The 16,921-nt window shown below is 51.0% G+C and overlaps 2 protein-coding genes and 1 long non-coding RNA gene across 6 annotated transcripts in view; 1 reads left to right on the top strand and 2 right to left on the bottom strand.

Annotated features, from left to right (window-relative positions):
* RPH3AL (rabphilin 3A like (without C2 domains)) overlaps positions 1-3,427 on the bottom strand; it is a 37,357-nt gene extending 33,930 nt beyond the window's left edge. For 2 of the 4 annotated variants that reach the window (XM_035343083.1, XM_035343079.1), the window contains exons 1-2: positions 3,309-3,423; positions 356-515 (exon numbers count right to left, since the gene is read on the bottom strand). The gene's annotated coding sequence lies outside the window, so the exon portion shown is untranslated. The other 2 variants (XM_035343081.1, XM_035343082.1) reach the window with 2 other exon arrangements.
* A 4,816-nt stretch (positions 3,428-8,243) lies between these two features.
* LOC118176232 lies at positions 8,244-10,687 on the top strand. The gene is made up of 2 exons (XR_004755306.1): positions 8,244-8,387; positions 9,146-10,687. It is a non-coding gene; the product is annotated as an uncharacterized LOC118176232 (long non-coding RNA).
* A 660-nt stretch (positions 10,688-11,347) lies between these two features.
* On the bottom strand, positions 11,348-16,692 carry RFLNB (refilin B). Its single transcript, XM_035343086.1, has 3 exons — positions 16,418-16,692; positions 15,404-15,513; positions 11,348-14,179 (listed from the first exon to the last, which is right to left on the bottom strand). The coding sequence occupies exons 1-3, from the start codon at positions 16,604-16,606 to the stop codon at positions 13,849-13,851; spliced, it is 630 nt and encodes a 209-aa protein (XP_035198977.1). The 5' UTR covers positions 16,607-16,692; the 3' UTR covers positions 11,348-13,848.
* Positions 16,693-16,921: the final 229 nt, after the last annotated feature.

The following is a 16,921-nucleotide window of genomic DNA, read 5'->3' as shown; positions in this document are numbered from 1 at the left end:
CAGCCTCAACATAACCCATCCTTACCTTAATAACAGAGAGGAGCCTTGGCAGGTCAATGCCAAAGGTCCAGTGAGCGCAGTACCTGCTATCTGACCAGACCCAAGAGCAGATGCTTAGAGAAGAATAGAAGAACAGAGCACAACACAGCAGTACTTTTCCAGAACATCCTCCCAGCCCCCAGAGATGCCTGCATCATGCGCTCCCCGAGCCAGGCTGTAGCTCCATAGTTAACACCCTTAACGCTCTTCCGTCCCAAATTTATCCACTTGCTTTTCCAGCTCACGTACACTTTCAGTACCATCGTGCTACGCTGAGCCCCTTCCCCACTCCACCTCGAACACGTTTTGACAGTACCTTGACTGCACCAACGTTAGGAACCGAAGGGTCCTGTTGACATTGAGGCAGTCACTGCAGCGGGCACCAGCTCCTCACAGCAGCGAAGGCACAGCTTGCACGAGCCCTCCTGCGGCTGGGCTGATTACAGGTGCCCACGAAGCATGAATCCCTCGGAGCCCTGCAAAAAAAAACACAAAACTGTCCTACACAGACCCGTAAGGAGCTCCCCAGCCGGCTTTCATGTGCCTGGTTATTTCAGCTAAGCAGCTCGCGTCTGTATTAATTTGTTTTTATAGGAAATTAATTAGGCAATTTTTTAAAAAATACTTCATTAAAAAAAAAACAAAAATTAAACAGTTGGCCCGAGCCAAGCTCCCGATCCCCGAGAGGAGCAGTGTAATTAACTCGCCTGCTCCGAGGGCGGCACTTCCCCCAGGACTCCCCGCTCGCACCAGGTGCCGTTCCGGCCTCGTTTTCCTTTTAGCTGCTGCTCCCTCAAAGACGCGGCGTAATTACTCTCTGCTCCGCACACCAGACCCCATTAGCCCCGGGAAACCTTAGCAACTAAGCGAGTGCTTGCTCTTGTTGCTATGACAGGGGATCAGCGGGGACGGAGGGAGATAAGGGCAACCCAGCGCCGCCAGGCCCGTTCCTCCCGGGAGGCGAGGGAAAGGCTCTTGGTCCAGACGCGGGTCTTCCCCTCGTGTTAAGGATCCTCGTGGCACTGCTGTATTTCAAAGCTCTTTCAGGGTGACAGAACAACTCCTGGGGCTGCAGGAGCGTGGCGCAAGACACTTGGGTCACTCTCAAGGTACAAAAAGTCTGAGAGTTGCCGCTGTACAAGCACCAGCCTGAGTCGGGGCTGTACTTGTTGTGCTTGAGGCACTCTGAGCTGCCCCCTCCGGCCCACAGCCAGCGGTCCCTCAGCCCTCCCAGCAGCCAGGAGCCTGCTGCAGACACAGCCGCTTCCCAGGGGCTCCTCAGGAAGCCGAGCAGTCCTCGCCCTCCTGATCTCGGGAAGGGACAGAGCCAGCTGGAGCACAGCACCCTGTGGTAAGGGTTTTTCTGCAGTGCCTCGCTGTGACAAGTCCCCACCGTCAGTGCCAGCCCTTCGCAGCAGACAGAGCCATGCGGCACGATCTGATCAGACTTGACTCGTGTCTCTGCAGCTTGGGCCAACAAAGAGCACGCAGCATCCAAACAAGCGCCACAAAGCCTTGGCAGGCTTAGGGACAACGCTTAAGGAACACGCGGAGACACTTGCTCCCGGCCTGTCCCACCGCCACGGCTCAATCCAAGCAGTGCCAGCGGCGCGGGGAAGACCTCGTTCAGGGCCATCTACGGGGTTCTGGCTGGCCCAGCTCAGAGAAGCACAAACTGGTCTCAGCACACGGAAAGGGAGAGAAGTGATGTTGGCACGTAAGGCTAAGGAGGAAAAGGAGCAAGTGGGGACGAGGTCTGGGGGGAAAAAAAGGAAGGTTCCCATGCACCAGAGCTGCTTCACAATCCTAGCAGCAGTGGCAAGAAGCCTAAGTGCTTTAAGACGGTGCTTGTTAAAGAGATTATAAAACACAATGCCCTGGAGGTCCATGCCAGTCCTCTGAGTGGGAAGATAAAATCAGCTCTACAGGAAAACCGACATACGGTACCAACAAGCCCGTATTAATGAGTGGCACTTATTAGCGCAACTACTTGATATATGGTAAGCTATAAAGAACCAGTTTTTGCCCTAGCAAATCAGTCTGCTGGCTCCCCAGCACCCTGCAATGCCGGGGAGGGAAGCCAGCGCTGTTCCACCTGCCAAGGTGTATCTTTATTTACCAGACTTTGGCCCCGGTTCCTTCTGATCCCCAGCCAGGCAGGTGCTCTGCACCAAGTGAATAATTCATGAAGGCAGCAGGCTCTGCTCTCTCTGACTCACGTTCTGGGGCAGGTTGAACTGGCGTAGGTCTCGGGAGAAGCAAATTAGCATCTAAATTGCTAATTAGAGAGACTCATTTCACTATTCTGGTATGTTAAAAAGCTCAGGAGGCCTTATGTGGCGGGTGGCTGGCAGGGTGGAATCAGCACCTCCCAGCCTCCAGAGAAGCATCAAGTTTCTTAGAAAGAATTGGACAGAGCAGGGAAACGCTGAGAGCAGGCCAGCGTTTGTCCAGGAATCCCTTGCAGGAGAACCCCGTGCCAGGCTGTTCCACTGCTATAACCTCAAGTGAACCAGGAACAGCACTTCCATGGCCGGCAGAGAGACTGCTGCTGTGCAGCCCGGCTGTGAGCCTCGCCAAAAACTTGCTACGGGCATGGCTCTGAGCCGCAGAGCAGCCATCCTACCTGGAGGGTGAAAAGCCCTTTCTCAGCACCCCAAAGCTTTAGGCATCCCGGGAAGCTTTTGAGCCATAGGTGGGCACGGCAGCAGCGACTCCACGTCCAGCGCTGTTGTTGGTACGAGCAGGAAGGAAGCCGTGGACTTTGACCGAGCTGCAGCAGCCCCAACAGCCGGCACGCAGCAGGGCTCGGCGGTGCTCCCAGAACCGCAGGGAGCACCCAAGGGCTGCAGGATGGATCCACGTGGCCACTCCATGCCAGGCACACGTCCTAGCTCACCGGGACTCACCACCTCCGTGAAGGGAGCACATCCAGCCCAGCACCACTCACTTGTTTCCCCCGTGCCTCCACCACTTACACTCGGTTCACCTGGCTGGGGAGCTTCCAGCAGCGTGCCCTCCAAACGGAGGCTCCTGGGGTGCTCCAGGGTGGTCCCAAAGGGGGCGCGGGGTGCCCCCAAGCAGGGTTGGAGTGTTCCCAAAGAGGGTGCTGGGCTACCCAGGGGGAAGAGACCAGGAACCCTGAGCCCCAGCAGCCACCCAGGGCCACCTGCCCTGAGCTCCAGGGCAAGGCACGGCGGGGCTGAACCGGGCACTGCCCCACCGCCCTCCTCTCCCTCCTCCTCCTCTTCCTCCCCCCCGGCACCCACCTGCGCCTCCGCCGCGCTCCCGCACCGAGCCCCGGAGCCGCCCCCGGGCGCGGCGGAAGCGGAGCCACCTGCACCGCCCGGCCCGGCCCCGCGCCCCGGGCACCCCCTGGCGGCGGCAGCCCCCGGAGAGACCCCGCGGTCCCCAGCTGAGCCCCCAGGTGGGGAGAGAAGGGGACTGGGGATGGGGGGGTGGACGGCGGCTGGACGGGAGGAAGGAAGGAAGACGGGTAAAGGGAAAAAAACACACACCCAAGGAGGAAAACCACAAGGCAAGATCCAAGTAAAAACAAACAAAACGCAGAAATCAAAGAAAAAACTAAAAAGAACAGAAATGCAAAACCTCACGCAAGCACACAGCCATACAAAAACCCACAGCCACACACAAAACGCCAAAACAAACAAAAGAAACACAAAAACAAACACAGAAAACAAAAATCCCCAAACAAAAACCACACAAAAACACACACACACAAAAATAATAAATCACCAAGCAAAACCCACACAAAAACAAAACCACAGAAAGCACAAACAACCCCCCCCCAAACAAAAAGCAAAAAACACAAAACACACACACAAAAACAATAAAAACAAAACAAAAACCCCCAAACAAACAAGCCCCAAGACTAAGCAAAACAAAACCCCCAAAATCAGCAAACCCAACAAACAACTTACATAAAATAAATACATAAATAAATCTCAGCAAATTTAAAAATCAGGGCCCAAAACCTGCACACACGACCCTAAAAATAGGCACTGGCTACAGAAGGTGGCCTGGGACCAGCAGCAGAGCGTGGCTTTGGGAGGAAGGTGCAGGGCAGCTGCTGTGGGTTAGTGCAGGGAAAACCCCGAACCCCACTGAATGCTGTGCTGCCTGCAGCAGGCTCACTCAAGCCAGGTGCTCCTGAATTAATGGCTGGGGAAACAATCTAACCACCTCCGGTCTTCCCTGTGATGGGGAAATGCAGCCATGAGGACCGTGTGGATTGCCCCATCTGGAAGCCACAGCACTGTCTGGGCATCAGGGCAGGAGGACAGGGGGTTGGGACCGATGTGCTGCTCTGGGCAGTGGCACTGGCTGCGTGTGACGCTGCTCGAGTGGCTCTGTGCAACCCTGAAGTGCCCAGGGGTGTGTAGGAGCAATAGGTGTCCCCAAAGCAGGCTGAGATGCTTGCAAGGAACTGCTGTGGTGGCTGGTGGGGTGCTCCTCGCTGTGGGATCGCACCACAGCAGATAAGACAGGCCCTTTCCTAGGCTCTGGGAGTTAAAGCAATGTTATTTCCTTTTGTCTTCCCTGCCAGGACTGCTGTGAGAGATCTCCCCGTGTCAGCAGAAGCTGGGTCCCCTTGAAGGATGGCACGGACACAGGACGGGATGGGGTGAGCCGGGCTGCTCCGCTCATTTTAGCACGCAGGGACCCTCGTGGCTCTCCTGCTCTCCACAGCTGTTTCAAGCCCACTCTCTCATCACCATAAAACTCATCTCGCCTCACATTCTGAAGACTCTCACAAATGCTAATTACTAAGAAAAAAGAAGAAAAAATAAATCCTCAGTCCATGCTTTTACTGCCTGCTCAGAGCCTGCTCATAAAAAGCCCAGTGGCCCTGCAAGCCCCATCCCTTCGTACATGCACACCTCATGGAATAAGCTTAGGCAACCTAAATTAACTTTTACGTAAATCAAGCTCAAGTCTGAGTACATGCTTTGCTTTCTTTTGGGGTTAAGCAAACCTTGAAAAATATATTAGAGGAAGCAGTGTTTGCATTAATACAGGGCCTGTATTTCCATGGAAGAAAGCGTTTGAAGATGACGTTTCACACCAGGGTACTCCTCCACACAGTCAATAACATAAATAAATTAAACACACGGTTCAGCCAACTTCAGGAAAAAGATAAATTACCTTATTTAGCAAGCCGTACTGGCAGGAACAATAGGCACAGGAAACGACACACACCGCAGAGCCTGTATCCATTCTGCTGTCAAATCAGCTTGTCAAGATCCCCGCAGAACCACCTTCAGAGTCCGACTGCAAAGCTGGGCCTTGAGAGCTGCAAGTCACAGGGAAAAAATATGACATTGCATAAAAAATTTAGAAAGGCTAAATATGAGTTTTATCTTGATAGCACGAAGTCAATTTTTAATACACTCATCTCTCAGGAAGCCGGCACTTCCAATTCCACCCAAGGAACCCTTCAAAATCTCTCTTTTATCGATGATGGGTTTCACTGAATTATTCACCAGCCCACAGCTGCCAAAGGTTTTAGCTGTACACACGGCCGGGACTGTAGCGGGCAGCAAGCTGCTCCTGCAGGGCTGTCAGCGACGCTGTCAGAGCACTGCAGATGCCCCAGCTGATGTGGCCAGCACTGGCACCTTCCCCTGCAACCCTCCGGCGGGCTCAAAACACCCAGAGCAATCCAAGGCCAGACCAGCTGGTTGCACACCTCTGAAAGGCCACCTCCTGGGGACAGGCAGCCAGGAGGTGTCACACTCGGGGGACATTTGGTGCTCCCTTCCTCATCACCCTGACTACTCCAGCCCCGTCTAGCTGCTTTGCAATTCACAGCAAGGAGCCCAGGATTTTTTTTTTCCAAGCTACTGTTACTCTGATTGTAATTATTCAGTCCTCAGCAATTCAATTTGTACTTGTCCCTCTAATTATTATTCCTAAGCAAAAAGGTCAATGATTCAGTGACTAATCTGGTAAAGAAAAAAAAAATAAAAAGTCTATAGAACACACCTGTTCGAGAATATTGAACACAAAGGAAAAGTTTAAAAAATACTGATGCTTCATAGCAAATTAAGGTACTTCTTTACCCATTTTGAAGACAAATTCCCCACTCTGATCTACTGTCGTTATCATTTGCATGAACACATCTCAATTCTAATTCTCATTTCCCTGTTCAAGGTAAGTTCACAGCACCAGCTTTAATATTCCACAAGAAGACTTCCACGTTCACCCCAGCAGCCGCAGCAGGAGGTTTGTCTCGGTCGTTACAGCGCATTACAAAATGATGCTTACTGGGGTTTTAAGCACTTATGTATGTCCTAATAAAATATACGCTACATCTGTGAGGATCTACTTTCTGACATTGTCTTAGAGCGGGTTTGCACTGAAGGCTTGCCAGTTTTCTTGCTTGTGCGCCAGCTCTATAGACTGTTCACAGACTAACTTTTCCAGTCAGGATATAGGGCACGCTCACACCTCTCCTCTCAGAGGCACCAGCCTGTTGCATTAGCCAGGGTTGCAAATTGGACTTTATTTTATGAAATCATGCTGTATTTCCTTTTAAGATACATATGCCTCCAAGACACAGTGAAACTGTCAGAGGACAGTGGAAAGTTTATTCTTCGTATGTTTCACGTGCATTGCACGTCCATTTACTAAGACTGGAGCCTGGCTTGAACTGAAAAGGGGAAGGAAGACAGAGAGGAGTAAGGGAGTAGGGATTTGCCTGGGGACAATGCACCTTCAGAATACATTTACCTGCTGCTGGAGAGCACCTTGCCACCCAGCTGCCTGTCAGCCAGTCCCAGCAGGGGCAGATTAAGCAGGAAACGCTGCCGATGGTCCTGCCTGTCCGACACGCCAGATATCAGAAGATGAATCTCCTTCTGTGTGGACCATGCCAGCCGCGACCACTGGGCTCTAATTTGGCTGGAAAGTTAGATTTTGGCATAATAAAATGAAGGACAGCCACCATTACCTACAAGTAATCTCCTTCTCTAAGTCTGCAAAAATATTACACTCACTTTTCAGCCTGGATGAATTATTTACATCCCATCACTGCCGCTCCTGTTTGCCTTGCCTTTCTGCCCCGTGTCACCCTCCCTTTCATCCGCACGCACACTCTGGAGACCTGCTGGCTGCTGTACAGCATTAGTAATAACCATCACCGCAAAATCCCTGCTGTTGACACTTTGAAATCAGACCATTAGCTGCAGTCGGAGAAGTGCTGCCTGCAGCCTGCGGAGCCGCCGTGGGAGCAGCCTCCTGGGAGGCCGATTTCATCACAACCTGTCTGAATGCAGCTGCGAGCATCTGCCAAATTTCACATCTAAATAGATCAGAAGGAGAGAAGGGAAGAGGCAGAGAGGAAAGGGGGGAACGCAACTAAACCAGAACTAAACCTCCCATTATATCCAGGGGCAGGAGGACAAATAAGGCGGTGCATTGCTTCAGTGACTGCTGCAAAAGAGCCCGCGAATGCTTTTCATCCAGGCTCACCTCCCAGTTAAGTGCTCTCATCTCTCGCCCCAGCAAGGCTGTTAACAACTCGGCTCACCTCACAGCAGGCTCGCAGAGTGGCAGGAGAGTTGCGTGTTGTGCCGAGCCGAGCGCTGTCCCCCTCAGCAGCCGTCCAAGGAGCCCCGCCATCGTCCTGCTTGGCGAGGTGGGCTTGGCAGAGGGGTCGAAGGGGCAGTTTCCCTTCAAGCCTTCATTGCTGAGGCTGTGGTACCTCAGGCAAGCCTGGGCTTTCTGCCACAAGCAGGCGCAGGGGGACGCAGAGCTTGCAGCCAGAGCTGGGCCCTGGCCAAGCGGGCAGGCCTGGGCTGGCCCCCGCGCCATGGCTGCCCTGGAGACCTCACTGAGGCAGCGGAGGGGAAGGGGAAGGCCCTGGTGAGATGGAGGGGAAAGTGCCGAGAGGAGGAGAGAAGGGGGCAGGTGAGGAGAAAGGGAAGGCGCTAAGGGAAGACAGGGTGCTGAGGGGAAGGGCAGAGCACTGAGAGAAGGGGAGATGGAGGAGGAAGCCCCTGAGGGAAGGGGAGGTGGAATGGCAATGTCTGAGTGGAAACGGAAGGGGGAAGGCATGAGAGGAGGGAAGGGAGACGGGGGCAAAACCTTGGGGGGATGTTGGGGAAAGTGCTGAGGGGTGTCACGGAGAAGGGGGGATGCCGCAGTCACTGAATCTCCCACCCTCTTTCCCTCCCCAGTGGCACGGGGCCATGCTGGGGCTCCCGCAGCAGCCAGCAGGCCAGAGGGCAGCAAGGGCAGGCGGCGGAGGGCCAGGGGCTGCCCGCAGGCCCCAGGTGCGAAGCCACCACCACCACCAAGCCGGAGCACTGCGGCCATGCAGGCAGGTGAGCTGGGCCAGGGGAAGGGTACGTGGGGAGAAGAGCCACGGTGCTCCCTCGGAGCCATCTGTGGCACTCAACATCTCTCAGTGCTCCAGTGCCTATGCAGGGCTTGTAGTTTAGCCATGCAGCTTCATTTACAGCTCTGTGCATGCTTACCTACGCACCTATAACTGAAAGACCGAGTACATGTAACTGCACTGCATCAACAGTAGGAGGCATACGGCATCTGTCAAGAAGTTTCAAGAACTGCCGAAAATGCTGTAAATACCCAGCGGTTTTCTGTCGGTAGCTGCAGAGCAACTCCAACGCCCACCATCCCACGGGCCTGCGTTCAGCAGCAGCGTGGCTGCGCCCCTCCGGTGTCTCAAAGCTTCCAGAAACGGTACTAAAAAAAAATCACATTGCTTGCCCTATGAATGGATGACAGCTTTGGAAAAATCCCTGGCAACAAAGATTGAATTTCCTGCATAAATCGGGTTCAGTAAGCACAGTGAACTTGATGCCAGTGCAGAAGTGCTGTTAATGCATTAACAGCCTCAATAAACACATTTGACAGGTGAGAGAATTGTTAGGTTAAGCCAATCATATATATAAATACATTTCCCACTTGAAAGTAAGGTTTTAGGCCATTAGTATTTTTGGTTCCTTGTTACTGGGCATGCACAGGGCACAGCAAGCACTTACCTCATCATCCTCATTACAAAAAGCAGAAAAGCCTCAGTGACAAGGTAGAAATTTTTGCTGATTTATCACATTAACAGGTGAACACCGCCACAAACCCCGAAAGCAGAAGGCTCGCTCCGCTGGACCGCTTGAAATCGTAAGTCATGGGAGGAACCCTGACTCAGCCCAAAACTACGCCAAAGGGATTCACATGGAGGCAGAAGTAAACAAAGTTTTAGCATCAACTTCCACCATTCTGGACTCTGGTCAAACAGATCTAGGTCTCTCTGCTCAGCTTAATGAAAGCCTTCGATGGGACGGAATTCTTGAGGACCCTGTGGCAGAGGAAGAAAGGCTGCGAATCTACAAGCTGAACAGGAGGAAACGGTACGGGTTGTATATCCAGCAACACTTCCCTGCTGAGCCATGCCCGACTGTCGGGCATTCCCCATTACTTCATGTCAGGGCGTCATGCACGAGCAGCGATCACACAGAATGCGAAGATTGCTGCAGTTATTTTCCAGGGGAGCAAAAGTGAGCTTGTCCTGAATACCGAACAAGCCAACAGTCTCCAAGCTGCAATCAGAGCTGTCAAGAAAATCTCTCAACAAGCTCTGTAGCTCGGCGTTGATTGCTCGCTGTTTTGTGTCTGCATGGAGAACAGAACATTTGCATTTTAAAAACAAACAAAGCAACCTGCTTGCTAAAATACAGATGCAACTCAGGCTACTCCAACAATTCAGAAGTGCTTCTCTCTGCCTGTTTGTCTTGCAGGATCACTCGTCATTGCTATTTGTTTATGTCAAAGTAATGCTCATTGCCTGACACCTGAGCTTTTCAGGTATTCAGACACATTGTGAAATTAACAAGCATAGTCCTTGTGGCAGGCACAGAAATTGAGCATGAGCAGCTGAATCATCTGTTATCTTGTATGAAGGCTGAAATCATCTGCAGGTACACAAACTTACTATTTGAAACTGAGCAAGCTGTGGAGTTTGGGAGTAGAATCCAGCCCTTGTCTCCTGGCTTGAGGGCTAATTCTTAAACACAGTCCTTTGTTACAGAAATTGACTGAAAGGGCCCCCAGATTTGAGGTTCTGAAGCATGGCATATACAAGGAAAGTGGATTAGATCTCTAAAGATGGGTTTATCCTCATCACTGCACGTAACTAGAGAACCATCTGGCCAACATGAATTAAACACATCAGGAAGTAGGCTGCCTCGTACCCACCTCCTTCCTCATAGTAAGGCAACAGCTATCATACCCAGTGCTACTATATTAAGATAAATAGCCAAGAGCACACTAAAGGAGGTATTTGGAAGTTAGATGGCACATATGAAAGGTTTTCAGTTTTCTGAAGCCCTCCTAAAAGATGCCACTCTGATTTTTAAACCTTTTCACAATGTCTCTTCAAATGTGTGATGTTTGAATGCAAGTGATGTTAATATATTTTTTTCTGCTGTTTAATACTTTAAACACTGCACGATGCTCACATGCTTTCACAGACTTTTGCAGGAGCAGGGGCATGCTTCAGGATAGCTTCAAAGCTCCCTAGATCCCAATAATGTCATTACATGCAAATCTGGAGCTTTTGCAAGCAGATAACCAGATGAACAATAAAAAATAAGCAAAAAAAAACCAACAAACTATTATGATTTATCTGATATTCTATATTGCATCTATTTCTACTCTGCCAGGGATGCCAACAAAATGAGCACGCCTGCAAATTCAGAAGGATTTAAACAACAGATTAAGTGTCCAAAAAAACACCACAGCATTTCTCTCAAAACAAGTTTGTCACTGTCTATTTTGTTTTTAGGAAGTTTAATACATAACACATTCTCATCTTATTTTTATGCTGCATTTACTAATATAGCATTTGAGCATCTACACTTTTATTCAAGATGAACAAGAAATTCCTATCTAGTTAAATACCTGTTATATTTAAAGAGGACAACTGCTTCCACTTGTAGGATATGCTGGAACCCATACCAGAAACCGTCTTCGGAAATAAAACTGTATCAGATGAAAGACTCACATACTAGAGGGGATTTTCAGCTGTCCTCAAAGGACTTTTTCAAGTCTTACTAAACTGACAAAACCACATTTGTAATTTTTAAATACAGATGGTTTTATATAGGAAACGCCTTCCTAGAATATGTCGCAAAAGTAGCACATGATATAAGAGAAACAAGAGTGGAGGTTGGACCGGCAGGATGTATTACGTATTTATTTCTAAGTAAATACCATAATAAACACTGAGAAGCTTTAAATGAGAAAATGAAGAGACTTCCCTCTATTACACTTTTCAGATCATTTATTACCAGTAAAGTAAAATACAATTTGAAAATTAGAGTGGGAAGACAGTAAACTTCACAGACATCAGAACACTTGCACAGAGCTAATCAGAGCTTTGCAAATGTTGGAACATAAATAATTTAAAAGGTATCTCTACCAATTAAAATATCTTAAAAAGCACATAATTAAGTTTGCTTTGTAAAAATCATGTGTTTTATCCTAAAGCCATACTGTAAGGGTAATTTCATTTCTAATTTAACTAGGAATAATTAATGATTACAACTTAAAATAATCTTCTCTCAGATCTCCTGCAAACAAATTCATTGGAAGAACATTGTCAGAGCAATCCAGGGTCCGTGTTCTTCCTGGGTCCTGTGGCCAGCCGTGGCCAGCACCACATTTCAGGAGCAAGGTACGTGAAACCCCGAAGCAAGCAACGTTGCGACAGCTTTCCCAATGAGCAGTTTTGTCCGTTTGCAACCCACACACGTAGGGGTTGGCTTGTGCCTTCTCTTACACAAGTCTGTCTTGGGGCAATGTTTCAGGGACAATCATGACGTGGACTTAAGACATCCCCTAAACACTGTAGCCTGAAACCAATGCATTTAATGACAAGACCATGCTGCTCTTAATAGTTTTGGAGCAAAGCCTACCTGAATTTGGCATCCTGTGTCACCCTGGAATTGTTTTTGGGATCTGGTTTTCTGAGGCAAGTACCAAAGATTAAGGACATTCTGTTCTGAGCTAATAAATAAGTAAAAAACAAAATAACAACAACAACAAAAAGCAAACCATACAAACTCAAGCCTGGCTTCTTGCTGCATTTTTAGGCTCCCAAATCACTTCAGTTCACACTACAGTATGCTTCCGCACCATTCACCCCACGTGCACGTACAGGCGCTAAGTACAGCTCAAGAACGGGCTCCTGAGTTTTTAACTCACCACAGACAAAATTCACCCTTGGGGCTACATGCTAAATCCTTGTCAAAAGCAGGTACAGAGCTGACATTGCACCAGAAGGTGACCTGCACCTCAGAGGAGTTCTGGAATCCTTGAAATAGCCACAGCCAGCTGAGTAAAGCCTCCGAGCTGCTACACCACCCTCACCACCAACACGAGGCACACAACCAGAAGCAGACGCTCTCCATACTACACCACTCTCTGTGAACATAGAAAAAATATCTGGGTAAACAAAGAAATCTCCCCTTTTTTTTCCAATCAAACTCACCATAAGCTAATGCACGTAACATCTGGGTAGACTTTCATAGTATCTGAAGTTACTCCCTTGGGCCCCAAACCACTTCTGCCTCTTGCTTCAACGCACGTGGGACTGGCGGGGTTATCCAGCAGCCTACGGATAGGCAAATGCTACCAATCCCTCCGACATGCTGAGCACCAGAGGGGACACGGACCTTTGCAATGAAAACCTCAACAGGGAAGCAGAGCTACAGCTGTGGATTTTGCCACCCAATTAAAATTTGACTGACCTTTGTTACCATTTACCTCTTTCTCAGAAATCCTTTACAACCACCATGACAGCATCTCATGTCTGATCCCAGCATCTCTGCCCCACTAGTTTCCTGTATCCACTGCACATTTCCCGAAACTTTCCTAATTCCAGCTCCATAGTGCAGACACGTTAGCACGGCATCGGTAAAAACCAGGCACTGGCGTTCTTCCAACACCACACTGTCGAGACCTGACTTTCCAACAACACAGGGATAATTTCTGGCCGGATAGTCTTCATTACAAGTCCTGTTACAGGCACACAAATGTCAGCATGTTACACAGGCTGCAGTGCTGTACAAGTCATTACAACAAGAAGTCATTACAGAAGATACATCGTGCCATTCATCTAAATAACCAGAATTACCTGATCCCTTCTCCGCTGCCTGGAGCTGCAAAAGCAGTTTACCTCCGGTTCTACACTGCTTCCCAAATCACACCTTCAAAGCAGACATGAATGCCATAGGAAAAGGTTTTTGTGTCTGTTAAATACAGAATTCTAGATTTTCTGTTATTTTTTTTTTCCCCAGCAAATTCCAGAGATTGTTCATCTGGAGCAAAGAGCCCCGTGATCTGAACCAAAATGCATGACAGCTCTGTCTATATATAATGAAACAACCCGGTAGATTTTCTGCGAGAGAGTGAACTGCCCTTATTTTTGCACATCCCCACAAAGCATCAAACGCACTTCCACCTGCCAGACCCTATTCCACGTTCTTTCTCACCTGTAGCTTTTCCTCTGGGAAAATACTTCCCCTCATTTTCATCTGACTACTGCACTGCGGGGCGGGGTAGGGGAGGGAACTCACGTCCTGAAAGGTGAAGAACCAAGTTCCTAACAAAGTGATATCCCCACAGAAAACTGCATTCAGGCCTTTCTTAAAGCAGGAATTATTAAGAGCTGAGCAAGAGGTGGCGACAGGTAAGGTTCCCTTAGCCTGACTGCAGGACGTTAGGTGGGGCTGGGATGGATCGCAGCGAGGGGGCAGCTGGCAGTCAGCAGCCGTCCAGGACACAGTCGTTCCCGAGGTGCTCGGCGGTTTCCAGCTCCACGCTGGAGAGGAACCGTCGCATGGACTTGCGGCAGTTGTAATCCAGGGTGGTGGTGTACACAGTCTTGGCGTGCTTTGGGTAGACGATGGTGGTGCTGGTGAAACGCTGGGGTTTGTTGCGGGGCTCGAAGTGGACCTCTGCTTTGTAACTGCGCCACGTGCAGTTAGGGACGCAGATGACCGTCTGACTGCAAGAGGAAACGCTCAGGCCCACTGGCATGTAGACATCGTCGATGAAGTGCTTCTCCGAGTCGTACTTGACCGAGGACGTGTACCTGAAACGCGAGAGAGAGACGTGAGCGAGCTCAGCTCCGGAGCAGCGGGCTGTGGTTTCTGGAAAATGGAGCCATCAAGCATCTGGGTTGCTCCTCAGCTCTGCACCTGGACACATAATGCAAAAACTGTCTGCTGGTGCCTTACTCAGTTATGGGAAGAGAAAAAAGCCTTATGTTAGCAGCATGCCTGGCCCTCTTACTGCTTTGCCAGCACCATGAAACATTTTCTCAACCCTACTGCCATCATTTTAAGGCTGAGATGTACAAAGCATAAGCACATCTTTCAAACTCCAGTGCCTAAATCCAGAGGCCTGGACTCCTGTTTAGGCTTTGCACATAAGCATCCCAACTCCTTGGAGTCCGTTGAAGCACACGTTTTTTTCTTAGTTTTCTTCTGTCAAGTCACACAGGAGCTCTCTGCTATCACTCCCGGCATGGGGCGCTGTCTGAAGGCAAACATTAAAATTCAACCAACAGGAAAAATTTCCACATCAGACTCCACCACCAAGAAAATCGTCCGCGTCTGGTCTACAGAGCAAAGCTTTCATCCTTCACCCCGCAACAGCTCTGGGTCTGCTTTCACCTGGTGCTAAGCGCCTCCAGCTCCAGCCCCAGGTGGGCTCCTGCCCCGCAGCGGGGCAGCCAGCGTTTTTTACCCTCTCCTGCCCTGGGCTTCCCTTTGACTGCAGCAATAATCAACTGGGAGCCTTCACTTCTCCTAACCATAAATCATGACCTTCAGAGGAGTAACTCACGAGCTGCGAAGTGATGCAGTGCATTAAAAATGGATGCGCTCTCTGAATATTAACTCTTCAGTTCACACAAGCAGCCACATTTGATAAAAGTACTTAGTATAAAACCACGAGGTCGGGAGAGCAAAATGCTTTTCCCCTAGTAAAGCATTTCTAGAAAGATGGCTCTTTGAGGACCTTCTCTCGTGACTACCTGCTGGTTAATGAGTTGAGAGGCAACGTTTTGGAGCAGTGCAATGATGTTAAAGTAGGACAGTAAAACATGAGAAGTCTTCCTGGAAAAAAGCATATGGGATTAAAAAGAGGTTGAACACTCCTTTAGCCTGTGCAAATGTCCAGGTCCAGGAATGTACAGCTGCATGAGCAATAGCTCTGCAAATAAATTAACTTGACTCACAGGCACTGATAAGGCCTAGCTACTCCTTTACATGCTAACTCATTCCAAACTAGACGCCTGTAACGTAATATTTACCTTATTTCCTTTGGTGGTAAAGGGTCAAACTCAACTCCTTCGCCAAAGGATAAAGGACACAGTCTTGGAGGGCAGCTGGCGAGAACAGGGCTGGGAGAGAACACGGAATTCTGCAAAAACACAAAAATAATCCCTTTTATGTCCCAGTTTGCTATATTCTGCAAAGGTTCACATTGTGCACAAGGGAACCTGCCAGACAGGGATGTGCCTACAGGCACCGCCTGCAGGACCAAGCTCCACACACCAAGGACGGGGCAAGGCATGGACTTTGAATACAAAGGCCTAACCCTGGGAGCTGACTTCAGAGAAGCCAGCATTAGAAACGGAAAAGAAATAAAGTCCCTAGGGATAGCATAGCATAAACTATGACAATAAAACATAAACGTTCAAATTTATGAGCTCACCTTCAACACGTAGTTAATGCTGTATGAGTCTGTAAGATAGCTTTTTGCCAAATTCACTAGACCTCCCCCCAGGGAGACCACAGCAGAGAACTACTACAGGCACCTCGCAGCGAGCAAACTTCAGCTCGCAGCTGTGCCACGGCCCCCACGCACACCAACCCAGCTCCCTCCCGGCCGGCTAGGAAGGACCCACTCATCCTCGCCAAGCAGCATGCACTGGAGCACCCCCGAACCCCCCTGCCAAAGGGCAGGGCCGGGGGGTGCTGAGCCCACCGCTCTGCGGCTGGAAGGGGCCGGAGGGGGTCCAGGGACCCTGCAGCGGCTTCTGCACCCGAGCTCCAGCACACGGCCGAGGAGGCTGGGCAGCAGTTACCCCATTCCCCCGCAGAAAAGGGATGCGGCCCCCAAGTCTGCAGGTCCCGAAGCGCGCCCCCAGCAGCCCCAACCCTCCCAAACCCCCATGCGCCCCTGCCCGAGCCCCAGCGGCTCCCCGCCCCCCCCGGGGGAAGCACCGGCGACTTCTCCCCGAGCCGGCTGCCACGAGCCCTGCGCCCCCCGACTGGTTTCCTTCCCCCTTCCCCTCGAAGACCGCTGCGGGGCCGCTACTCACCGCGACGGGGGGAGCGGGAGGCTCGGGCTCGGCGGCGCGCTCGAGGCTGCCGGCGGCGAGCGGCCAGGGCGGGTGGGAGGGCCCGGGGCTGGGGGGCAGCCCGGAGTCGGGGCTGTCGAGGCCGGAGTCTCCCCGCTTCCTGGCGTCCGGCAGCTCGGGCACGTCCCGCAGGCTGAGCCGCCCCACCATGGCACCGCCACCGGCACCGCCGCGGGGCTCCGCGCCCTGCGCCCGGGCGGCGGCGGGAGGGGCGTGGCCACGAGAAGAGGCGGGGTTACGATAGGGGGCGTGGCCCCGAGAGGGGTGTGGCCGCATGAATGAGGGCGTGAGCGCAGTGAATGGGGGCGTGGTTGTAGTGAATGAGGGCGGGGTCGCGGCGAATGGGCGTGGTTATAATCAGAGTGGGCGGGGCGTAGGGAGGGGCGGGGCTTGTCACCGGCTGTTTCCCGCGCCCCCGCCCGCCGGGGTCAGCGCCTCCCTGGATGGAGGGATGGAAATGGGGCT

Source organism: Oxyura jamaicensis, chromosome 19 (genome assembly GCF_011077185.1).
Source record: "Oxyura jamaicensis isolate SHBP4307 breed ruddy duck chromosome 19, BPBGC_Ojam_1.0, whole genome shotgun sequence".
NCBI lineage: Eukaryota > Metazoa > Chordata > Aves > Anseriformes > Anatidae > Oxyura > Oxyura jamaicensis.
The sequence above is the reverse complement of the archived record's forward strand: the minus strand, read 5'-3'. Positions and strand labels throughout refer to the sequence as shown.

Coding starts and splice junctions, on each gene's coding strand:
- RFLNB (XM_035343086.1), bottom strand. CDS start 16,606: ATGGTGGGGCGGCTCAGCCTGCGGGACGTGCCCGAGCTGCCGGACGCC. Junction 15,514..16,417: donor CTCCCGCTCCCCCCGTCGCG/GTGAGTAGCGGC, acceptor GTGTTTTTGCAG/AATTCCGTGTTCTCTCCCAG. Junction 14,180..15,403: donor TTACCACCAAAGGAAATAAG/GTAAATATTACG, acceptor CTCGCGTTTCAG/GTACACGTCCTCGGTCAAGT.